At 37.7% G+C, this 26,639-nt stretch overlaps 1 protein-coding gene across 4 annotated transcripts in view; it reads right to left on the reverse strand.

The window, feature by feature from the left end:
- Window positions 1-592: 592 nt before the first annotated feature.
- The window catches only part of CDCA2 (cell division cycle associated 2), a 51,809-nt gene continuing 25,762 nt past the window's right edge, over window positions 593-26,639 (reverse strand). For all 4 annotated transcript variants that reach the window (XM_082729221.1, XM_082729219.1, XM_082729220.1 and 1 more), the window contains 7 exons: window positions 26,215-26,299; window positions 25,510-25,760; window positions 21,009-21,087; window positions 19,637-19,725; window positions 18,549-18,686; window positions 8,438-8,609; window positions 593-5,302 (listed from right to left, as the gene is read on the reverse strand). In XM_082729221.1, the coding sequence (XP_082585347.1) occupies window positions 4,074-5,302; window positions 8,438-8,609; window positions 18,549-18,686; window positions 19,637-19,725; window positions 21,009-21,087; window positions 25,510-25,760; window positions 26,215-26,299 (2,043 nt within the window). In that variant the 3' untranslated portion in view covers window positions 593-4,073. The remainder of the gene's footprint in view (window positions 5,303-8,437; window positions 8,610-18,548; window positions 18,687-19,636; window positions 19,726-21,008; window positions 21,088-25,509; window positions 25,761-26,214; window positions 26,300-26,639) is intronic.

Here is a 26,639-nt window from a genome sequence, read left to right on the forward strand (position 1 = left end):
GAAAATCCCTGTGCTTCTGAACTAGGCAAAGATTTCTTAGATAAAACACAAAAGCACAAGACATTAAAGAAAAAAAATTGATAAGCTAACAGATTACACTAAAAAGACGCTAAGAAAATAAAGAGACAAGCCATAGACCGGGGAAAAATATTTGCAAGACTCATCCAATAAAGAATCCGTATTCAAATAAACACCGAACTCTTTCCCTCAACAGGAAAACATCGGTAAGTAAAGAAAATGTGGGCAAAAAATCTGAATAGACACTTCACTAAAGAGGATATCAGAATGGCAAATAAGCGCAGGAAAAGATGTCTCCATCATTAGTCGTTAGGGAAAACTCCATCAAGACCGCAGTGAGATACGACAGCACAACGACCAGAATCCTACAATGAAGGCGGCAGACGGCGCTGGGTGCTGGTGAACATGCACGGCAAACTGCACGCGTTGCAGGTGAGCATGCTCAATGGTGCAGCCACGATGGAAAAGCCTGGAAGTTTCTCAGAAAGTTAAACATATCCCCACCCTACACCCCAGGAATCCCCACTCCTAGGTATTTACCCAAGAGAAACGAAAACATCTCTTTAAAAAAATGTTAATGTTCATAGCAGCTTTATTTGTAATCGTCAAAAAACAAATAATACAGATAGCCATCTATTGGTGAATGAGTAAAGAAACCTGGTACATCTGTAAAACAATACTACTACTTAGTGATAAACAGGAATCCACTACCTCTGACATGACACGTGGATAAATCTCTAAAGCATTCTGCTAAATTTCAAAATAAGACAGAAGGCTATTAACTCTTACATCCATTTATAGGACATTGAAGAAAAGGCAAAACTAGAAAGACAGAAATCTGCTAAGCAGTTGTGAGGGACTGGGGTTGGGAGAGAGGAGACTGTCCACATAGAGGGCAGAGGTCTTCCGGGGTGATGGAAATGTTCTTCTGCGGTAGTCATACGACTGGATGAATTTGCCAAAATTCACACTGTACTCTTAAAAAGATCAACTTCACTCAGTTTACTGGAGTTATTTACACCTTAATAAACCCGACTTCTGTAAAAACTAAGTTCTTTCAATCTAAACCATGAATCTGGCATTAATAATCCTTTCCTCCTTGTTGCACCAAGTCTAAGCCCCGAGTTCGATTCCACAGCTCAAGGGCCAGTTGAGCTGGGGCAGCGAGAGAAAATGGAAGCCAAATGGCATTCAAACAGAGGGAGGACAACGTGGCAAGCAGAAGGAAAGGAGATGCATCCCAAAATCTTTATGAAAGACCTGGATCAGGTATGAACTGTGGAGGATAACTTGATATCTATTTAATTTTAATTTCAGGGAATTTATCTTACAGACATTTTCACACAAGCCCAGTGCAACTTGGGTCTCCACAAGGAAGTGGAGACAATGAGCATTTTTGTTAGTAAGGAGATGCGCAGAGTGTACAACTCTATGCAGGGATTCAAAAGACTGAAGGAGCACGAGGCCTCCCCATAACAACACGGTAGTTTATTGAATAAAAAAACCGAGCTGCAGAACCGCACATTACAGTGATCCCGTTCGAAAGCATGTTGACACAGGCGAAGGTCTGGAAGACGCAGGCCAGTTGTTAAGTGCTTACACAGAAAGCTTTCAGGAAGAAGCAGGTGTGGCTACAGGATGCTTCACATGAGGTGTACCGTTTTCTACATGTTCCGATAGACATACAGGGCCTTTGATGATATAAACGAGTGAAACTAAAAGTTAAAGAGAAGCACCCACAGCAACAGTGACTAGCTGCCCGGGGTTTAAGGTAATGTAGCCAGATGTCATGCTGCCATCTTCTGGAACAAACAAGAATCTACAGGATCAACAAAAGATAACACAGATTTCCTAAGGCAGAATGTCAAGGGTTACCGCAGTAAAAAAGATAAGGCAAGTACAAACTCTTCCAAAGCCCAGTTTCTGATTCAACCATTAATGAAAAAAACAGCTAAAAAACAAGCAAGCATGATCAAATACAGAAATAATTAACTTTTCACAAATCTTGGGATACAAACGAGACAGTGGATAAAATTATGTCCAAATTTCTTTGATTTCTCAGACCTCTTCTTTTTTTGAAAAACTGCCCATTTGTTATTTACAAATATCAACAAAACATTTATACCCACACACCCTAAAACCAACAAAATGCATCAAGGGTTTACATTTTTAACTGGAGATGCCAGAAAACAATTTTACACTTGAAAACTCAAGCCAAAAAAAAAATCCCACAGATCAAATGTTTCCCCTCATCCTCATTAGCACATTTTAAGAAATAAAATAAGTATGTGAAATTCTTAAAATTCAAATACAACTGAGATCATACATCATACAGCAAAAAGGGGAGAAAAAAAAAAGATCAGTAGTTTTGGCCTTCACATTAAACGAGGAGAACAAAAAGCTTTAAAAAAAAAAACAAAAAAACCTCTTAAACATCACATGTTTCTGAAAGTTTTAAATCTTTTCTTTTTAAATTTACCAAAACCAAAATGCTTCGTTTTTTGCAGGGAGTGGGGGGGCAGGGGGAGTGTTGGAGGGGTTGACTGTTTTCAGTGTTAGAGATCTGCCAACCATACCAAACTATAAACGGGGAGGGAAAAAAAGCCCATAAATAATTTACGTGTAAAGATAAAAGAATTTTTTAAACAATCCACCTTTTAGCAGAAGAAATTGGGGATCACTTTGAGTGTTAATGTAAAATACATTTAGTCTTTAGCAGCAGGGCTTCCAGACCTATTGGTGCCAAGAAGGTAACAAATAGTCTCTCTCTGAGGCGGGGGGAAATGGTCGCCCAGCAGGAGCTTTCTTCCCTGTTGTGTTATTTATAGAGAGCTCTATTTGTTAACATGTTTCTGCTATCAGGGAGAGAGAGAGTTTAATGATTTAAAGGATTTCAAAGACAATTGTTTAATGATACAATGATTTATGTGCATTCACAAATTCCAGACATATAGCAATTTAGATTTTCAAACTGCTGTCATCAAAACAGTGATAGAAGAGCACACTGCTGAAATGTAACTGGAAAATCCGAAACAAGTGACAGTACTTGCTGTTGTGAAATAGAACTGCTGGAAAAGACCATGTTAAAAAAGAAATCAACCATCTTCCACCACCTTCATGGTAAGTAAACGAATTTTCCAGCACCCTTTCTTATGAGTTTCTGGATTAAAAAAAAAAAATATATATATATATATATGTTTTAAAGGAGAACCATGAATTAAATCCCAAATTACTAATTTGGGATTTCTTGGAATAAATCCTAAATGTGACTAATTGGAATGATCTGGAAGATGATTCAACTAAACTGCTCTCTTTTCACCAAAACCAGTCCTGCACCTCCCACCCCACAAAGCACGTAAGAATCTTGTTTGAAGGACAAAATGTTTTCACCCTAGTTATTTATAAACTATATATTCATTTTATAATGCTAGATTTATAATATTCTGATTATTAAAAGAATTTTCCAAAATGCCATGTTTAGGTTTTGATTTTAACCTATTAATATACAATTTTCACTTGAGACAAAGTAAATCATTAAAGCTTCTCAACTTTCAACCAACAAGTCTTATGATTTCTATCTTTCCTGTTAACATTTTTTTAACCCTTTTTTGGGGGCAGCATTTTAAAACACACCTTTTCTCGTTTTCTAACAGTGTTTAACCTTGTATTTATTACCTTCAATTTTTACAAAATTACATTAATTCCGTCATTTTGTTTTTTAAACTCTTCTCATGCAGACAGAATGAGTCACTTCTAAAAGACAGTTGTTTTTTACAACGGAGACGAGACTCTAAAGCTTCAGTGAACATGTACTAATGTGAAAGCTTTAGTAAATATGTACTATTTGGGGAGGGAAGAACATTTTTAATAGAATGTTTCCCTTTGGAATGAAGAAATTCACTTATTTCTACTTACAAATAGGTTCAACTCAAATGATTTTATTTGAAACTTTCAAAACACCGAAGTTGAACAAAGGACGAGAAGCAGAATGAAAGGATCTTTTAAGCACGGATGGTTACCTTCTCTGCGGCCACAGGTTCTGTAGGAAATGCCAGTCACTGCTTTAGTTCCTGAACATGTCCCACTCTTTCGAAGTCCTTTAGAGAGGTCTCTCCCTTTTGGCTGAGAGAGGTTCTTCTTTTGAAGCACTTTGACTGAATAGTATCTTTTGAATTTGCGAGTGTAGATGTACAGAGGCTCTTCCTCCTCTTTCCAGATGAGCTGGAAGCCCTGGCAGCAAAGCCCTCCCTATTTTCTTTACCTGACACGGGGAGCGAAAGACTCTGGTTCTGTCCAGAAGATGCAGTTTCTTGAGAGAGGGACAAGCTTTCAAATCCTCTGCTGTCAACCGTACATATTGTTCTCCTTTTCATGTTTTGGGAAGTGCAGGACGTGGAAGGAAATGGAAGTGAAATCCACACAAGCCCTTCATCTTCCAGATCTTTCCGTAGCCTTGTGCTACGTCTTACCTTTGTTTCGCTATTTGTTCTCTGGAAGGTTTGCTCTATGGAGGCGGATAAATCTTTATACAGTTCAGAATTTTCTAAACCAATTTCTAGAGAGTTGCTCACCATGTAGGGAGGTTTGTGATTTCCAGTTTTTTCCAAATATAAACTCTGGCCGTCGGAATAACACGTAGAGCGCCTTCTGTGCTTCTTTTCTCCACCACTCACACCTGTGCCACTTTGACCTTCTATAGAGCTTCTTCCCAAAGCTGCATTCAGACTTTTACTGTCTTTTACATGGTCACTTAAGATCTCCTCATTTTTTAAGTCAGATGTTAAGGGCATGGCCTGCCGTTTTCCTTCAGTAGCTATTAAAAGGTCATCCTGTTTTTCATACTTTATGTTTACATTTTCTGAAATTTTAAAGGTCTGAAAAAGGTTCTCCACATTCTGACCGGCAGCAGCCAATTCCCGGGGTGGCGGGACGTTACTGGATTCTGCATCGTCTGATGCCAGGGGCTCTGCGGTCACAGGAGCACAAGAAACATGACCGCTTCCACTCTCGGAGCCGACACTCAGTCCGTTTTCGCCTTCTGACTTAATTTCTGCTTTTGGAATAGTTTTCTGTTCATTAGTGGCTATGGCACTTTTATTTAAATCTTGCTCTAAAGTAGCGTTGATAAGCGACAAGGACCTTTTTGTGAAAGGGCTGCATGATGCAGAGAGATCATATTTATTAAAGCCTTGACTCATCTGCAAATCTTCCGGGTTCTGAGGCAAAAGATTCTTTCTTTTAGGAAGCTTTGTTTCTTCAAGTTCGCCATTGGAGTTGAAATCATCTAAGGACATGTAAATAAGTTTAAATCTCACTAAAAAGTACCAATGGAAAGAAAGGTCAACAGATCAAACAGGTGCCATATCGTATTCTGTGTTTTAGGCTTTCAAAACTCACAAGACTTACAAATGCTATGCCGTACTTGCTCCCATCTGTCATCCTGCTCTTTCTTTTTTTTTAGCTCTTCCTCAAGCCACAGGTTAAGAAAATATGAATTTAATACATGAGTGAATAAAGAACATAACCTCAGAACATGAAAATGAGAAGTGTATCTCAAATTGCTTCCTCTATTCTACTGTAGTTTCCACACCTCAAGGTCAATTAGTATGAGGCAGCCCCACTTCCTGAAAAATGAATTACTGAAAATGGGTGCCCCCTTGCTTCGGCAACTTTTCTAGCTATGTTTCCCCTGAAATAGAGAAAAGAAAACTTGGAATTTTGGGGGATCTGAGAATTTAGCTGAAAGGGTACTTCTCAAGACGCTTAGGTCTTAAGTTAAAAATTTTAATGTGATTTAAACTGCACTGTATTCTCAAATAGAACTGTTTGTTTCAATATTCTAAAAATCTTCCCCTTCCACCTTAACTGGAAGATACTGCATGTGGAGGCTATCCTCTACACTCTGTGTGTGGAGGATACACTGTCACATCACACAGGTGAACAAAACATTATCAACGTTTTAAAGCTACGTAGCACAGCCTCAAATAAATACATCTTAAAATAATTTTTATTTTTAAAAAATGGGGTGCCTGGGTGGGCTCGGTTAAGTCTCCAGCTCTTGATTTCAGCCTAGGTCATGAGCTCAGGGTTGTAAGACAGAGCCCCAGGGTGGGCTCTGAGCTCAGCAGGAAGTCTGCTGGAGGTTCTCTTCCTCTCCCTCTGCCTGCCCCCACCAGCTCCCATGTGCATACGTGCACACATGCATGCTCTCTCTCAAATAAATACATCTTTTTTAAAAAAAGAGGCTATGTAACACAACCTAAACAAATTCAGGCTTTCAGCGTTCTAAACCTCAGTTCTATCGGATGCCATCTCTCTTGCTATCTCAGAGAGTAAGGTTTTTAACTGGCACAGTTAAATAAGAATAAAAAATGTTTTAAACAAAATCAGAACTGTAAGATATACAAAACATCAGCTGAGCCACAAATCTAAAAAGCAGTATTTCATGATTTGATTACTTCAAGTCAGGTCACGTAAGGCAGAGATTAACATAGGGCCCATCAGTGGCAACTAACTAATGTGTCAGTTGGGCTTTTTATACAACTTTAAAAACCGATATTTAATGTATTTTTCATGAAAGTGGCATGCTAAAGAAGAAAGGTAGGGGACAGGGATGGAGGGAGAAGAGAGGTAGAAAGGGACAGGGGAAAATGGAAAAGGAGGGAGGGAAGATTTTGCTTTAAACCCTTATAAGGGGGGCGCCTGGGTGGCTCAGTGGGTTAAAGCCGCTGCCTTTGGCTCGGGTCATGATCCCAGGGTCCGGGGATCGAGCCCCACATCAGGCTCTCTGCTCGGCAGGGAGCCTGCTTCTTCCTCTCTCTCTGCCTGCCTCTCTGACTACTTGTGATCTCTGCCTGTCAAATAAATAAGTAAAATCTTAAAAAAAAAATAAATAAACCCTTATAAGGGATGATACCCTTTTATATACAGATATATAGATATACATACATTTATATATATATAAAAAAATACTTCAGGTATTTTTAAAAAGAAATTCTCTAAGTAAGATGCAAGATGGAAAACATATACTAACAGTTATTGTTTAAACATCTTTGGAAAAACTCCAGTCAGGAACTGGAGATATAATGAGATCACTTAGTTTTCAGTCTCAAGGGGACTGCAATTTGTAGGGAAGGGAGATAGAGGGAACATTACAAACTTGATGGTAAATAAAGGTATAATGCGAACAAAGACTTCTGGAAAGGCGGCCAGCAGAGCTAAAGCTTCAAGGATAAGCAGCATTGGGCCAAGATTATAAAGAGGTGGGCTGGTCAGCTCCCTGTCCCAAGACAGGCACATAAATGGGCTGGGGCAGGAGCAGTGTGTTTGTGATGACGGGCTAGCTGTGTTTGTTTAAACTCTGTGCTTTCCGGAAGTTGAGAAGTAGGCAGAAGCCAACAGTCTAGGATGGCATATGCCTATTCATCCTTGGATCTATTATAAATTCTACAGATATGTTGCAAATGGAATGCGGGTTCTACTCACGTGATGACAGACAAAGACGGCTGTTTTTAAAACTATTCTATACAAAATTAACACACCAAATGTATGAAAACATACTCTTATTAATTTCAGCATGATTTGGTTAATTTTAAAACTCAGGCATTATAAAATAGAAGCAACTCCAATTTTTATCTAACCAAGGATGTCAGCTGATTTAATCTTTGCTTCTCAAGAAAACTGTTTCAAGGTAATCAAGTTCAATTTATAAATGTTATTTCTAGTAGATGTTTTAGCAGTGCCAACTCTACTGAAACATCATAGGGCAAACTTTAAAAATACTTTTGTCCTTGATTATAAAAGATCTATTACTGAGCCATCACCATGTTTACTCTTCATGATGGACCAAAACACGATACAGAATTCATTATAACAGAATGCTATAAAAAACATAAAATGCTTTACGAAGAAAAAGGATGGAAAGAAGTTATTTCCCCTAAAATTATACAAACTACCTTGTGTCTTAAGTTTCTCTGGGGAGAGGATCCAGAGCTCCCATCAAATTCTAAAGAGGGTTAAAGTTATGAACTACTGCTTCTTTAACTTAAAATTCTCCCGTTAATATGAGGGATGGTTGCTATTTTTACAGTTTTTACAGTTTACAATTGCTTTTTTTTTTTTTTTTTAAGATTTTATTTGTTTATTTGACAGAGAGAGAGATCACAAGTAGGCAGAGTGGCAGGCAGAGAGAGAAGGGGAAGCAGGCTCCCGCCAAACAGAGAACTCACAAATGTGGGGCCTGATCCCAGGACCCTGAGATCATGACCTGAGCCAAAGGCAGAGGCTTTAACCCACTGAGCCACCCAGGCGCCCCACCTATAATCACTCTTTAACAGTGACAAGGAAAAAGGGAAAAGAAGGTGCAACAGCAATAAAGTGGTAGAGGGGATAAAACATCAATAGGAAAAGAGCAGAATACCTGAACACAGTCTTCCGGGGCCTGGAGTGGGAGGCATTATCTCAGAAAGCTCAGGCAGTTCTGGAATAGGACTGAGCAGCGGCTTCTTTGAAGCAAGGTCTCTTTCCCCATATAAAGACTTCTGGACGCTCTTCTTTCCCTTTGCTTTCTTCTTCCTGAAACTTTTTAAACCCTGTGAAATGTATTAAAATGCCGTAATCGGGAAAGATGTTACACCATATACAATTTTGACCCTCTAATTAATTCTTAACAACAACAACAAAAAAATTCTTACTGAAAAGGACCAGTTATGCCATTTAAACTTTTAGAAATTCTGAGTTAGGCGTGGAGGGCTGGGTAGCTTACACAAAGTCAAATAGAATGTGAAGCAGAACTCAATTTACAAGTGATCTGATAAGCAATGGTCTACATTTCCACAAAATATTTGCCAAAGTAAATTCTGGGTAAATGAAAGATAGATGCTATAGATTTGACAGGCTTAAGACATGAGATATTTGAAAGTAGGATAGTTAGGATCACTCGTGATTAACCTTGAATGAGCTATCTACTGAAAGCCATGGGATATTGTCTTCTGCTCAGAGGTGTGGAAGAAGAAATGACAGTTGTGTACATAAATGTTAAAGATAACACAAAGCTAGGTGAGGTGCTTCCAACAACAGATGATTTCATCAAGACTAAAACGTAAGTCAAAATAAGATGGGTTAATGAGCACAAACAGAAGATGACAGACAATGGCCTGGTAATAACTGATGAAAAACATGTGGGCTTCTATAAAAATTAAAACTGTTCTAATAATATCTGGAATGCAGTATTAAATTCAGTTTTGAATGCCATGTTAGCAACTGAGAACTAATGTTCACTGTTAAAAAAAGAAGTTTCACCTAGAAAGAACTTCGGGGAAACTCAAACATTGTATTGTTATGAACAAAAAGAAATACACTCAACGTGTTAATACTGGAGAGAAATGGACTTTAGGTCAACATAAAGAATATGTTTTTAGCAGATAAAGCTGCCAAAAAATGGAATCCATTCAAACATTCATTGAGAGATCACTATGTATAGGTATTAAATGGTAAGGTGGAAAAAACCAAACCGAATATGATTTTTAGGGGGCTCCCAGTCTTAACAGAAACATATAAATATATAAATATTTATATATATAAACTATATACATATATAAATATATAAACCATGACAGACGATATGGACTGAGATGGCTACCTGGCCTACAGGGGGCTCCATAAAGCAAGCAAGGCCCTCGTATGCAAAGGTTATGAGCCTGAAAACAATGAAGGTTCACTGCACAGTGATTCAGGGAGTTACAACATTTGATTTCACATTTAAGAAAGATGATTTGGGTGAAAGCATAGAAACTAATGATGTGAAAGAGTGGCTGATGTATTCAAGAGTACAAAAATGGCACAGAACTGTATGTTCCTTGAGATATCTATAGATATCCTGTAAAAACAAAACAAAATAAAACATTCCATGGAAAAATAATTTTAGAACTGTACAAGATAAATGTTCCTCTTGGTGATTTATAATATACATTAACATTACATTCTCTGAGAAGTCCTCAGTATAAATAATCTCCATACACATTAGGAATATGCTGGGTTAACTAATTTTCCATGAAAAAAAAAAAAAAATATATATATATATATATATATATATATTTTTTTTTTTTTAAGGAACATCTGTTGACATTCCATGGAACAGTTGGGGAAACAACAGCTTGGTCAATGGATGTGGAAACCAAGAGAAAAATCTTAACTTGGGCTCCACAGATGAGATTCCATCTCTGGTGCCAGATGCCCGCCTCTGCCACCTAAATGCCTTCCCGTCTTAGGCAAGTCACCTCACCTCTCTGTACCTCCACCTCCTCCCTGCAAAATGGGAACCACACCAGCACACATCACAGATCCCTGTGTTGAGTATGAAGTTAGTTAACATAAGTGAAATGGTTAAAAATTAGGCTTGGGCCGTACACAAAAGATCTGTGTCAGCTCTTCTCGTTCTCTCACATTCCTTCCTAGCACTATGAGAACAGATGCAGGGAAAATTTTTAAATATTTTTTAATACCAAATTGTGATCAGTCTTACTGCGTGACACAGGCACTGCACGTTAATATGTGACAGTCACTGTTATCAGGTTATAACTTCTAGAATAGCCTCTAATTCATAGGTACAGAAAATACCCTTTTAGTAGGATTTTGGACATCTTTGTTTATATGAAACATCTCCAGAACCTACAACAGTGCCAGCACATGATGATTCTCAACAAACAAGAACAAATGAATAAATGTGAAAGGAGAGATCTAGCTAAACTTCATAAAATTTGTTACCCACGATGAAAAGCTAATAATGCTTTTTCCAGCAGAAGTACACCACCAGAAGAGGAAAGAGTAAAGCACTCATACTCTCATGAACATACGTCTAGTACTGCTTGTCCATTAGAAGGTTTCATCTGCAAACGCTAGAACCTTATCAAAATTTAAGTCTGCTCCAATACAAAAAAGCCTTGCTTATACTGTAACAAAGCCAGCTGCATATGACTGGGATCCTAGGGAAGCCACAGTTGGTTTATGACTTAAAGCAGATGGACAACTGAAGGTATTATCCCCAAAGTGATTCCATTCATTCCAGAATCACCAGTATTTCTTCTCAGTGAAGGAGATCGTGAAACAGATATAAATCCTTATCTTTTATTTGCATAAATAATACTTAAGTTGCTTCCAGTGAGTTGCTTCAAAATTATTTAAAAATAATTCAGGTACATGACAACAAATCAAATTGTACAGGAAAATTTTTATGATGAAAAGCACGTACTTCCTTGTCCTGTTTACTTCTTGGTTCCATTTTTAGTTCTTATAGCTAGTTACAGCTCTCTAAAGAAGAGGCTCATAGTATTGTATTTTTAGTTTTCTTATGGAAAATTTAAGCACAGCAGGTAGAATAGTATATTGAACCCCAGGTACCCATCCTCTAGCTTCAACAATTACTAACATATAGAAATCTGGATTCATTTATAATCCCCTTCCCTCGGATTATTTTAAAGCAAATCCCAGGCATTAGCCCATTTTGTGTGAAAATCCCTGCAGCATCCCAGGAGATAAAGCTCCTTTTTTTAATTCCATAATAAAATGAAACCTTTTATTACTTGGCATTGAACTTTATTATTGATGTTTACCTTTTGTAATGTCATTTCCCCCAGCTTTATTGAGATATAATTGACAGATAAAATTTAAGTTTAAGGTATACAATGTAATGACTTGAGAAAAGCCAGTTCCAAGAAGTTACATAGAGTGTGATTACATTTTTATAACATTTCAGAAATGACAAAATGAAAGAAATGGAGAACACATTAATTTAAGGTGGGGAGAGGCATGGGAAGTAGGCAGGGTTACGAAGGCAAGAGGATATCCGTTTATTTTGACTGCAGGTATTTTTCTATGTCATATTTTCTAAATTTTCACTGGGGGAAACTGGATAGAGGGTACTTGGGAAATCTCCATAATTCTTGTTACAACAGCCATGTATCTAAAATGATCTCAAAATAAACAGCCTACACACAAAGAACAAAAACAGCAATTCTCCCTATATTTCCTCAGAGGTCTAGTTTCTCCAATTGGCCCATCAATGTTTTTTACAACTGTTCAAAATCAGGATCCCAATAAGGTCCTTACACATTCCATTCGGTTGGCAGATCTTGTAATCTATGGTTCTTTCTTCCCTCACCATTTGATGAGTAAACTGAGGAACTTGTCTCGGAGAATTAGCCAAGTTCTGGATTTGGTTGACTGCAATCAGGGGGTCTTTATTTTCCTCTCTCGCCCACACTTCCTAAAACTGGTCATTAGATGTAGGCTTGATTAGATTCAGCTTTGATTTTTTTTTTTTTGAAAGATTATTTCATTGATGCCTGTAGACTTCTTCATTGCATTAGAAGGACCATGTTCTCTCCCCTGTGACACTGTGATTGACCAGGGGGCTCAGGTGTCCACTGCAATCCATCCATTCTGACTCCCCCATCAGCCTACTACCTCATGACCAACAACTTTCATGAAAGTTTTTTATTTATTAGTAGAAATTCTCCTATAAGTAACTCCCTCATCAACTATTTGCTTCCCAGAAATAAAACTCCTGAATTTTCCAGTTTTCACAAAAACAACCTGGTGAGCTCCTAAGGTGATCTTTACGATTTTTTAACTATTATGAACTGAAGTATTTTTTTCACATTTGAAGTCTGCTTTAATCCTCTACAATTTTTTTTCCTTAAAGGTTTTATTTATTAGAGAGACAGTGAGAGGGAACACAAGCATGGGGAAGGGCAGAGTGAGATGGAGAAGTGGGCTCCCCACTGAGCAGGGAGGATGTCCATGCAGGGCATGACCCTGGGAACCTGAGGTCATTACCTGAGCCAAAGGCAGACACTTAACCGACCAAGCCATCCAGATGCTCAGCCACTGTTACTTCTGACAGTCACACTGTCCTACCTTTGGTGAGTGGAGCCCCTTTGAAATGGTTTGAGGAACTTCTCCGTGGCCCCAGTCGTTTCTTAAAGCTTCCCTCACTGCACACTGGTACAGACCCAGGCTCATTTCCTACATGCGCTGTTCATAAATCTGAAACCAGCCATTTCACTCTGGAACCTTGATCACTTTTAGTCGAAAATGGTATTCAGAAATGACAACCTAGGTACCAGGGTTGCTCACTGCTTCTAAACCTTGACAGAGCTAGGAGGTCTTTTTTAAAGGAAAAAAAAACATGAGTCCATACTGATGTTTCTAATTCAAATTTAGCCTAACAAGATTCTGAATTTGAATTTTTATTTTTTGTCTAATGATGAAGTCTGGATCCCTGACAGTGTAAAAAAAAAAAAAAAACCCACAAAAACCTTTATTTTCTTTATTCTAGATTGCACTCCTCTCTCAAAGGACTCTTTATACATACTGTCTTTGGCTTTTTCTCCCACTTTTATGAAAAGATTTATGTGTGTGTATGAATATATACACATATTCACACATGTTTAATGTTCCCTATTTTCTTAGGTAAAACGTAGTATATTCGTTTGTCATATTGGCTGTCATAACAAAACACCACAGACTAGGTGGCTTACACAGTCTTAATCTCTTGTCTCACAGTTTGGGGGCTGGAAGTTCAAGACCAAGGCACTGGCAGGGTTGGTCTCCTCTGAGGCCTCCCTCTTTGGTGTTTAGATGGCTGCCTTCCTGCTGCCTCTTTATGTGGTCTTCTCCCTGGGTGTGTGCTCACTTAGGGTGTCCTTTTGTGTCCAAACTTGCTCTTATAAGTACACAATTAAGACTGAATTAGAGATCATCCCAAAGGCCTCATGTTAAATCAGTCACCTCATCAAAGGCCCTATCTCTAAATTGAGTCACATTCTGAGGTACTGGAGGTTAGGGTTTCAACAGAGAAGTATTTTGGCGACAGGGTGGGGGCGGCATCACAATTCAGTACCAAGAAGCCTACTATATATGTTATTTACACCTACTTTTTTTTTTTCACTTAACTGTAAATACATCCTGGCATCACATTGGATATTCTCTTCACTCTACTTTACAGCTGTAAAATACTTTGTCAGTACACCCTAGTTTATCCAACCAGTCTCATACTGATGGACATTTTGGTTTTTTGGTTTTTCCATTACAAAGGGTACTGCAAAAAATAACTTTGTTCATATACCTTTTTGCACTTTCGTCATTGGATCAGAGACAGATTCCCAAACATGAGATTGCTGAGTCAAAAAGTAAATTTGTTTCATTAGCTTTCAAAATAGATCTTGAACCCCTAATCTGTAAGACAGTTGTAAGGACAGCTGTAATACTTGCTATCGCCAGGCTTCATTCTAAGCATTTTACAAGCACTAACTCATTCAATGCATGCAATAAGCTTATAAATTAAGTACATTACCTTTATTTTAAAACCAATAGAGGGGCGCCTGGGTGGCTCAGTGGGTTAAAGCCTCTGCCTTCGGCTCGGGTCATGATCCCAGGATCCTGGGATGGAGCCCCAAATCGGGCTCTCTGCTCAGCAGGGAGCCTGCTTCACCCCCCCACTCCCGTCTCTCTGCCTGCCTCTCTGCCTACTTCTGAGCTCTGTCTGTCAAACAAACAAACAAACAAACAAACAAATAAATAAATAAATAAATACAAACCAATAGAGAAATCAAGAATCTTGCCTGCCATTCCACTGGTAGGAGGCGGTCAAGCCAGAATTTAGAACCCAGGCAGTCTGACTTCGGAATTTGCACATTTCCCCTTAGACTGAATGCTAACACTCTCACTGACATCTTCTCTACCCACTTCTCACCTTCTGATTCAGCTAATTCAGATCATCTTGCACAACAATCAGGTTCTTAAAAAGCTTTGCCCTTAGTTGAAAACAGCATTTACATTAGGACTGCCAAGGACAAATCTTGGCTTCCTTTCCTCTGGCGCCCCCTGTAGATGACTCTTGGCACTAGAAAACATACTTTTCCTTACACTCCTTTATTGCTTGAAATCTCACTAACTATTGCTTCATGTTTACTCCAGAACTTTTATACACGGACTTTTATTTGAAATGGTATAGGCATATAATTACCTTTCTTTTTCTTCTTATATGACATGCCTTCCACTTTCTCAATCATAGGTCTTTTTGTTTTTCTATCCAGACCTTCTCCCTGGAGCACCCTTTCCTCCTGCTCAAATTGGAACTGTTGCTCTTCTGCGCTGGCTGAACAACCACGTTTGGAGATTTCCCTTGCATCGCTCTCCTGTATTATTAGGATCCACTGTGTGTCCTGAATCCTTAAGCTTACTTCCTCAGTTTTGCTAGAGTATCTCCTTTAGTAATGCCCAAAGAAAAACTTTCAGAGTCCTTGAAGTGTCTAAATGTCTTTATTTTTTTCTTTTACACCTAACTGGATTTGACTGGGTACAGATTATTGGGCTGACATCAAGTTTTGTTCAAAACTTTAAAGGTCCTGTTCAATTACCTTTTACCATTCAGACTGCTGCTAAACTTGATACTCTCAGATTCTTGTTTCCTGGGAGGAAAAGTCCACTTTTCTTGTTATCCTTATTGTTCAATTTCATAATGACGGGCTGAAGTCCTGGCCTTTTTTTTTTTTAATTGTACTAGGCATTCAGTAGACCCTTATACCCTGAAGACTCTTTTCTTCCACTATTGGAAACCCCTTCTTTGGACAGTTTCTCTCATTCTATCTTCTTGTTCTCAGATACCTACATAGTCTCCTAGATTCAGCTTTCATATCTTACTACTAGTCTGTTTCTCTTTTGCTCTACCTTCTGGGATACTCCTTTTTTCTCTAGTCCAATGACTAAATTTTATGTATTTATGAATATTTCTCCCTCTGCTCCTTTTTTATAGCATCATCTTCTTAGTTTTATGCAGATAATATTTTCTTAAATCCGAGTATGTCAGGTCTTTTTAAAATAAAGTTTCCTTCCATTCCCAGAATAATCTTTCTTTCTGGGGTCAGTTTTTCAACTTTTTTTTTTTTTTTTAAAGATTTTTTATTTATTTATTTGACACACAGAAAGAGATCACAAGTAGGCAGAGAAGCAGGCAGAGAGAGGAGGACGCAGGCTCCCTGCTGAGCTTAGAGCCAGATGCGGGGCTTGATCCCAGGACTCCGGGAACATGACCTGAGCCCAAGGCAGAGGCTTTAACCCACTGAGCCACGCAGGCACCCCAGTTTTACAACTTTTAAATATAGATCTCTCATCTCTGGTTTGTACTGAGTTGTCTGATTTTACATAAGAAAAGTCTGGATAAATTGGTCAGAGAGTTCCCTGTTTTTCAGCAACTCTGTTTCCTGCAGGGAAATCCTAATGGCAGCTCTGTGCAGGGTCGGGCAGGGCAGAATGGAGAGTCTCAACCATAGGCATTGCTTGAGGGCAAGAGCAAGCTGTCAAGACTATGGGACTTTCCAAATGCCCAGAATGAGGGCTTTCACCTACATGACATCATCTGTTCTGAGATGGGAGAACCTGATGGGACAGGACGTGGGGTGCCAACTGGTGCGAACTGTCTCATATACAAAACTTCAATCTTTCTGTTTTCCATTACCACTTCCCACTCTCACCTTCTACTGGATCTGCCAATACTGGACACAGATTTCCTGGGATCGTGTTATGTGCTGGCTGGTTCCCAATGCCTCTCTCACTCCCTCCAAGTACATTCTGGGCTGTAAATCTACACCTTTCATCTGTCAATGTGCCCTCGTCTGCTTTGTCTTCCAGAGATTCACTGAAGGCTGTCCTGTTGCTTAACATCCTTCGTCCCTTCCCTCCTCTTCTCATTGCTATTCTGAGGCTAGTCTTTTTATTAAATCAATTATTTTAACTCCAATGTGTCCTGGGAGGGGTTGGAACAAACCTTAATGCTCAATCCTCCTTGAACTTTCTGGCTATCGATTTTATGTCAAAAAGTACATGTACATTCTTTGTAGCAGTTTTTTTTTAGTCTGAAAAAACCAATTTCTAATGTAATAATAAAGATGTATGCATATTTTTGAATTTATGTGTATTTTTTTTTTTCAGCAAGGGGATATTTCAAAGGAGTGTGATCTAAAAGAGGGATTGAACCAGGAAAACTTTCAGTTTTTTCGGCTTTGCTGGCCTGCAGATGTTTGGGCCATGTTTAAGTCAGTTTTTGTTTCATGGAACATGATGGAAGTTTACTAACTGTTTTGGGGGGGTGTTGGGGTAAGATTGATGAGCTTAGTTTTGGAAAAGTTGGTATCTGAGGGGCTTGTAGGATGGTTTAAGAAGAGAAGTCTAGTAGGCCATTTATCATGTTTATAGATCAGACAGATTTGGGACGCATCAACCATGCTGCCAATGACACCACCCAGAAAATATACAATTTAGAACGGCAAAGAGGAGCTCCAGGTAATACAAACTAAGGGTGGATGGAAGGAAATCAACCCGTAACAGGGACTGTAAAGGGATGTTCTGTTATGTCAAATGCTGCTGAGGTGCCACTTAACAAAGCATGAGACCTCAAATCAAAGGCTGCTCTCGATTGTCACTAGTTTCTCAACACCTTAGGAAAATAATTCCAATGAAGAGGTGGAAAGTGAGAGCAGACTTCACAGAGTATCTGCAGCTATGACTGCCATAGGATCACCGATGTGTGTCTCTCCAGAACCAACGTTAGATGGCAGGAGGGTGGTGGGGGACCAATCCAGACTAGAAGTGGAAGGCAAGGGATGGAGAACGCACGTTACTGACAAGAGTTGGTGAAATAGCTCAGGCAGTATGAACAAGGAAACGTAGGAAATAACGGGATACCTGAATGCCAGAGGGTACACGGAGGAGCCAGAAGACTGTTCACATCAGAAGAGGTATGTAAGGGAGTGAGAACGTGGCAGGAGAGGCCGCTGGGGTCAGCAAATGGGACAAAGTAGTGTGTACTATTAAAAGCAGGAAGGTCTTAGGTACCAACAAGCTGTGGGGAAAGGCAGAGGAAGGCCTGGATCACTGAAGTGGCCGAGGTCCAGTGACTAAGTTAAGGTGCTAGATCAGCCATCCATAAAGAGATCGTAAAGTCCCCTGAGCCAGCACAGGCCTTGAAGTATTGAGGAAGATGAAGAGCCAGTTTCTAAATTCTCCCTTAAATACGGGAAGAGATCCAGCCCTGGCAGAAATGAAAGCACACAAGGGCAGATGGCACACTCATCTTTGTCTAAGAAATTAGGGTGATTTCATAGGGTGAGATTAGATGAGATTCAAAGGTAAGAATCAATTTAACACTTGAGTTCTGAGTTTCACTGTGTTGAAAATGTACATAATACAATGAAGAAAATACAAAATACAAAAATGGTCCTCGGGTAATTATAGCGGATTACATATATTATAAATTTTATATATACATACACACACACACATATATAAACACACACACACACACACACACACACACACACAAATTGCCTCTGGCCCTTTCTATTCTATGATGATTTTAATACTCTTGGTCTGATGTTAACTAGAAAAATTTTGTTTTCGTGCATTCCTAATCATATAACAAAGATATGTACCAATTAATTCTTCTCTTACTGTATCTTTAAACACACACTTACCTGATTCTTTTTAGAAAGTACTCTTCCTGTGGACTTCTTTTCCTGAGATTTCCTCCTATTAATTTTCTTTTCTTTACAAGGCTGAGCTTCTGTATTAAATAAGTTGCAAACATTCTCTTCTGCAAAAGTGATCAATTGCTATAAAGAAAATTTAAAGGAGGGATATCACAAAACACAAGCAAGTGCATTTTAAGATATGTTTCTCACATTTATTTTCCTTCCCACACTGTTTCTACATTTTCTATCCCACTTCCTTTTAATTCACAAGTTCCACTGCAAGTATTTTAACCATCTTAAACCCAAATGGGAGAAGAGTAATTACCAATTTCTGATCTTATCAAACGTATACCCAGAAGCATATGCACTTTGTCCATTTTTTTAAAAAAGAAAAAAAAAGTGTAAAATTAGTTATTTCTTCAAATATTTACTAAGCATCTACAATTTAGCAGCTGAGTGCTGTGGAGTTATGGGGGATGGTGGGGTAGGAACATGTACTTAGCTTATCTAAATGTGAATTCTGGGTTTATCACCCAACTTCAGCTAAAAGGCCCATCATGGTATACTATATATTTATAAATTTAAACAAAAATCCAATTTTATCTAATTTAATGAAATAGGAAAAGACATGCATTCAGTGGGAGTTATGCTCCTATGGAATAGTTAAAACCCAGTGTTAAAAAACCTGGAAAAAAAATGAAATCTTTTATGAAAAGTTATAATTGTCATTTTCTGGGTCTGTTAATTACACACTACTCTTCTCCACTGTGAACCTCAATAAAATTCATAAAACCACATAGACCCCAAACAAATGTTCCAAACAGATTACCTTCTACATTAACACAAACTTTGAAAGCACTGTATTACTACATTGTAATATTACTGTATTTTTCTTCTAACAGAACTAAAATGAAATCAGAAAAAAGAACATTACCATGGGTTATATGTTTATATGTTATGTAGGTAAGGAATGAGCTCTCAATGATATTAATCAAATCAAGATTTTACCTATAATCACGGGAGTATAAAAACAAAAAAAATTTATAGCAAGATTTAAAAACAAATACATTGTGCCAAATACAAATACTTACACTACTTCTGTTAGAGGCCCGTGTTACTCTACCAACTTTATGGGAGGCTATTTTCTCATGGTTTTTTTCAGAGCTGAAAGTATCAGTGCCTGATGAAGAAGACAAGCAAAATAAGGGTAGCTAACAAAAAGTTGTAAGAGTCATCATTTTTCAGTTATACTGGACATTGTTTTGGATATGCACCTTTGCTTTTAGCATAATATAATATCTAAACATAAATAATTAATTACCAAAGATAAATTCTGAGATCCAAAACATGTTTTAAGATTTAGAGTTTAATGAATACCCAAAAACTTTTACCACGTTACATGGAGAATGCATGCCATTTAGCCCTAAGATAACACATGAATTCAGATTATAATAAAATGCCATATTTTCACTCATGTCCATTTATTCCAAGCTACATTTCAATGAATTACAATGAAATTGCATAAAGGGCATTAAGATGATTATGAAAATAATTTTTTTAACTTACAAAATTCAGGTAACTATTTCATTTGATCACTTTTAATGTTGTATATGAAAAGTAGTATAATATGTAAAAAAGCATGGGCTTTGGAACAGACTATGCTTCCAGGTTTAGCTCTAACTTCACACTCCAGGTCTTAGATTCTGTACCAGTGAATCTGGTTTGTGTCTTCCAGCCAATGAGAAGCCACTAAGGGATTTCTTTCCGGAAAAAGACCTGAATAACGGTTCCCATGACATTTGTCACCCAAGTCCTGTCTTGCCTTGTCACGATCATAAAGAAGCCAGGGACTTAAAAAGTGCAAGTGCCCAACAGGCCAACTTAATGTTGGTAAACAATTCTGGACCCTGGAAAATGATCCTTGTGATCCACATCATTCAGTTGTGTCAATTGTCACAAGGAGCTTACTACTGACATGTTGAGAGGAGAGGAGTTGAAAGGAGAACTCCATTGCCTGCAGGGACTTGAAAAACAGGGCCTACCATCTACGGAAGTTAACTGTGGGTGATTACAAGGTATGGGGCCTGGATGGGCAAGAGACTACTTTTTTTTTTTTTTTTAATATTTATTTATTAATTTTAGAGAGAAAGCACGCAAGCAGGGAAGGGATAGGAGAGGGAGAGATTTCAAGCAGGCTCCAACTCCCTGTTGATCTTGGGGCCCTGCATGGGGTTCAATCTCAACCACCTTGAGATCATGACCTGAGCTGAAATAAAAGAGTTGGATATGTAACTGACTGAGCCACCCAGGTGCCCCAAGAGACTTCTTGTAAGCTTTCTATACTATATGGTTTTTTAAAGCAAGTATGCATTGTTACAATAAAATTTTTTAAAAAGGAAGTTAAGTTTTAGTTTCATAATGAAAATGAAACTTGTCTGATTTTAAGATAAAAAAAGTTACTACCTGAAAGAGTCTCAGAGATTGAAGACTTATTAACAGGACTCAGAACTGCCAATGATACCTGAAGAGGTTCTATGTTTTCCTAAACAAAGAAAAACAAGAGTAGAAATTAGACATCCTTAAAGTCAGTGGACATGTAATGTGCCCAAAAAAAAAAAAAAAAAATTTTTTTTTCTTTTGGGCATTTTTGTAGATGGAACTTGAGTAAGCATACAGATGGGAAATCAATAAAAGATTAAGAAAAAAAAATCAGAGCAAAATAAACATACTGAATATAAAAATATTTTACAATAATTTACCAATCTTTAATGAAACTGTTTACTAACTACAGTCCAACAAATAAAATATTAAATGATGCACTAATAAGCTACTCTGTGGTTTACTTAAAAATTACATGTACTAATTCTAAAGTAAATAGGATATTCCATTAATAAACACAACCTAACATTTCAGTATTACTCAGGGGGACTTCAGGGAAAATGGCAATACAAATGTAGATATCAAATCTTTTCTTTCCCACATAATTAACATTATCATGGTAGCTATTGATTTTTCATAAATAAAACTTGTCAGTTTGAAGAAATTTTCTATAATCACCAGTTTGCTCAGAGTACTTATCAGAAATGACATATGGTTTCCTTAGTTTGTTAATATGGTAAAATATAGACTGTTTTTCAGATAGTAAACCAACTTGCCATCTCTGGGTTAAATCTCAGTTGGTGTTGATATAGTACCTTTTTATGTATTATGTTCATGAGGTGATAGTTTTCTTACAATGTCTGATTATGGTAGCAGGTTAATGCTGCCATTGAACTGAACATTACTTCCACCTCCTCAATTGGCTTGAAAGGGTGTACATAAAATTAAGAATTCCTTAAGTGTTTGGTAGACTTCATTAGCAAAATCATCTGGACATGCAGTTTTTTCTTTGTGGGAAGGTTTTAACTACAACTTCAATTTCTTCAGTTGATATAGGGTTAATGAGGTCATTTATTTCTTCTAGTGTGAGATTTGGTTGTTTTTCAAGGAATGGTTGTTATTCAAGGAATAGTTTGCTTATGTTGTTGAATTTATTGGCATTAAGTTTTTCATAATACTTCCATATTATCTTATCTGTATCACCCTTCTAAAACCTGTTAGAAAATGCGGTCAAGGGGCACCTGGGTGGCTCAGTGGGTTAAGCCGCTGCCTTCGGCTCAGGTCATGATCTCGGGGTCCTGGGATCGAGTCCCGCATCGGGCTCTCTGCTCAGCAGGGAGCCTGCTTCCCTCTCTCTCTCTGCCTGCCTCTCCATCTACTTGTGATTTCTCTCTGCCAAATAAATAAATAAAATCTTAAAAAAAAAAAAAAAGAAAGAAAGAAAATGCGGTCAAGTCACATTTTATTCCTTATATTGTAATTTGAGTATTTCTCATTTTCTCTGAATAGTCTGATTAGAAGTGTACTAATATCTTCCAAAGCATAATCTTTTTACTTCAATGATTTTTTTCTCTATTTTTGTTTTTTACTTCATTGATTTCTGCATTTATCTTAATTCCTTCTGTTCACTTTGGCTTTAATTTGCTTTTATTAGCTTCTTAAAGTAGAAGTTGGAATCATTAATTTGAGATGTCTCTTATGCTGAAATACAGGCTTTAACTATTTCCCTCTAAGCCACTTTAGTGTTTACAGCATACATGTTTAACTCAAACCGCTTTATGTAAAGCATAAGAGCACCTCCCAGCCTTCATGCCATATTATTTTTGTTGTATTTCTTACTGACATGTTATAAACCAAACAATATGCTATCATTATCCTTGCTTTAAAGAATCTTTTATAGAGTTTAATAATAAAAAAAAAAGTCTGTTACATTTGCCCACATGGGTTAGCAGCTTCAGTGGTCTTCATTTCTTTGTTAGATTTCCATCAGGAGCCATTTTGCTTTTGACTAAAAAATTTCCTTTAACATTTCTTCTAATGCTAACCCACTATGGCAATGAATCCTCTCAGCTTCCAGATGTCTAAAAAAGCCTGTCCTTCACCTTTGTTTTGAAAGATGGTTTCACTGGATATAGAATTCTAGGTTGATATGTTTTGTTGTTACTGTTTTGGTATTTCCTCCAAGTAAATGCTGCTGCATTGTCCTTTGGCTTGCACTTTTAACGAGAGTTCGGCTGCCTTTCATGTTTGTTGTTCTTTAGGGTCACGGGTCTTTTTGTTCTAGGTCGTACCAGGCCATATATCATGGTTTCTAAGTAATGATGTGTCTTTGCATATTATTTCATATTTCTTCTGCTGGGAATTTGAACTTGAGGATTTGTGAGCTTTAAATTTTATCAAATCGGAAAACTCAGCCATTATGTTTCAAATATTTTTTCTGTTCTGATCTCTCCTCTCCTTTGGGGACTCTAAGTATATGCATATTATGTCACCTTAAGTTGTCCCAGGCTCATCAACTGCTTATTTTTGTTCAGTTGTTTTCACTCTTTCAAGAATAGTTTCTATTGCTACATCTTTAAGTTTGCAAATCTTTTCTTTTGCAGTCTCTAATGTGTTATTAATCTCATTCAACATATTTTTCTTCCCGAAGCTTCTAATTTTCAGCGACTATAACCTCCAGAGTTCAAGTTAGATCTTTTCTGTATCTTTCATGTTCTTAACAAGTTCAAACTTTGCTCCACTACCTTGAACATATGAAAGATAGTTAAAGTAACTTTTTAAATGCCTTGTCTACAAATTCTACCATATGTGTAATTTCTGGGTCTATTTTTTTTTTTTTTTAAGATTTTATTTATTTATTTGAGAAAGAATGAGTGAGAGAGAGCATGAGAGGAGAAGGTCAGAGGGAGAAGCAGACTCCCCAAGGAGCTGGGAGCCCGATGCAGGACTCGATCCTGGAAGTCTGGGATTATGACCTGAGCTGAAGGCAGTTGCTCAACCAACTGAGCCACCCAGGCGCCCTCTGGGTCTACTTTTATTGACTGGTTTTTCTACCCACTGGGGGCATCTTTTCTTACACATCTATTAGTTTTTAATTGAAATGTCAGACATTTTGAATTTAATGTTATTTGACACTGAATAGTTTTCTGTTGAGTTAGGTTATACAACACAGTAAAGTCACTTGGAGGAAAGCTGTGTCCTTTCGAAGTTTGCTTTTGAGCTCTGCTAGGCTTTTAGTCTAATTATGTCCTGCTAGTGAGGCAATACTCTCCCAAGTATCTGATGCCCTCTGAATTACAAGGTTTCTTCAACCACTCATGTTGGTGGGAATAGTTCCTGCCCATCTGTAAGCTCTAGGGATTGTCTCCTCTGCCCCATGTGGATAGTCCTTTCCCTGAAATCAGGCAGTTTATTCACAATCACACATTGACCAGTACTCAGCTACAGGTTCAAGTGAACGCTTTGCAGATCTCCAGAGCTATCTCTGCAGCTCTCTCCTCTCTGGTCCTTTGCCATGAGCTCTAGCCTTCTTTGCTTTCCCAGACCCCAGCTCCATTTTCTCAATTCATGGAGATTGCCAGGCTCTACCAAGGTAAAAACCTTCCTGTGCTGTGGCCTGGGAAGTATAGTCCAGGCAGTAAGCTGCGGTTCCTATGCAGCTTGTCCCATTTGTTCCTCTTCTCTTGGCGATTACTATCCTGTGCTTCCTGATGTTCAATGTCTGAGAACCACTGTTTTGTATGTTTTCTGGGGATTTTTTTTTTTAGTTGTTTCTTACAAAAATGTCAGTTAGGTCCCTCCAACTCCATCTTGGCTGAACATGGAATATTTTTATTTCAAAATATAATAGGCAAGGGAGAGAATGAATGATGGCCCCAATATAAAAATGGGTAAAGATTAATAGACAATTCTCTAGAGAAGAAATCCAAAGGCTTATAAACCTAGGAAAAAGGTTCAAACCTCATTAGTAAACTAAAAGTTTTCAAGTCATCTTTTTCTCTTATTGAGATATTTTTAAAAAGTGCTGTCAATACCCAGGTTTACAAAGTGTGGTAAAATAAAACCTTTATACTGCACTTTCTGAATGCTCAGCAATATATATCAAAAAGGTTAAAAAAAAAATCCATTTTTCATCCAGTAATTCTACCTACAGAAAATCATCTTAGAGGAAAAAAGTTTGTATTTACAGTGTATCAGTTCTAAGGTTGTTGCTCTCTCAAATCTTTCTACCTCTGAAATCTGAGTATATCCTACAATTCATGGTGTATGACAGATTCAGTTCTGGCCCTTTTCTTGGTGATAGATAAAATGATGGTACATCCTACAGTCAACCGTATTTAGGGTCATGAAATATGCAGTGCACAAGGTGTCATGCAAGTATGAGAACACGGCTAATCCCCCATACACCTGTCATGATAGGCACAGGGTTGGGGGGGAGGGAACCTACCTAGAAAAATGCATTAATTTATACCATGACACATCATTTAGTCCATTTCGTGATTTCAAAGCATAATTATTATTCACACAAAACAGGTGAGGCCTGATGGAAATAAAAACAAGTTTGTTTCACATTTTTCACACTTACAAGATTCTCCCCCTTGTCATCAAAATTTGGTTGTGATAACTGTAGCTGCACAGGAACTGGTGATTGCTCAAGTAGCAGAGGACTGACACCACTTAAATCCCTTTTGCGGACAGGTGTTCCTCCTTTACGCAATGGAGTATTTGCTGGCAAAGACTCATCAAACACCTCAGGGCTTAGATCCTCTCCAAAAGTAACTCTTTTCCTCTTCCTGATATTTAGAGAAGCTGGCACTTTGCAATTTTCTTGACCTTCTGTAGATAATAAATGGGTAGATTAAAAAATATTAGGCTATATTTCTTATCTAAAAATGCATATCCTAGAATCTTTTAACATGATTAGATTCAGCTCTTACCCATTTAATAGAAAATAGTTTGTAGAAAAAAGAAATTCAAAATGGAAAAGGTTACAAAGTAGTTCTAAAATATGAAAATAGATTTTAAAGTAAATGTTGCATGAGTATCTCAGAAGTTTAGAAAATTGAAATATCAATTTTCTTTACAAGTAGTACCATTAAGTACAAAGGGGCAGATGAAATGGACAGAGTAATTGTCTCTCCAAAGAGATTCCAGGCAACTGTCCTTCCTTCCCATATAATGTGAGAAGCATCAAGGCATTTAGTAGATCATTGAAACTACCACATAGTAGATCTAATATTTCACAAGAAAAGGATACCATGAAGCTTCAAAATAAATGTGAAATTCTTACCTGCTTTTTGTTCTTTGCAATAGTTTGCAAGACTTGAGATTAAGCCTGGATGAGTCCCGTCATCACAGAGATTGTCACAGTGTTCCTAAACAAAATAAACATAAATGAATAATTTTACATATATAAATGCATATGCACTTCGGTAAGAAGGGCCACTCTGAACTGTCTGCCCAAGAGAGACAGTAAACAGTATTACTTTAGTAAACAGTATTTTAGGTCAAGATTAAAGAACAGAAATCCATAAAAAGGGCTGAATTCATTCCATCATTTTTAATCTGGCAAATGAAGATCAGGAAAATGTGAGTGGCTAGAGTTATACCACAGTTGGTGTCAGATAAAAGAACTATCTATAGGTATGAGAATTGCATGAAAATAAGAAAACAAAAAGGTAAATGGTATAATGGGGTGTTTTGTCTTTTAAATAT

Source organism: Mustela nivalis (assembly GCF_964662115.1).
Source record: "Mustela nivalis genome assembly, chromosome: 4".
NCBI classification, from domain to species: Eukaryota; Metazoa; Chordata; class Mammalia; order Carnivora; family Mustelidae; genus Mustela; species Mustela nivalis.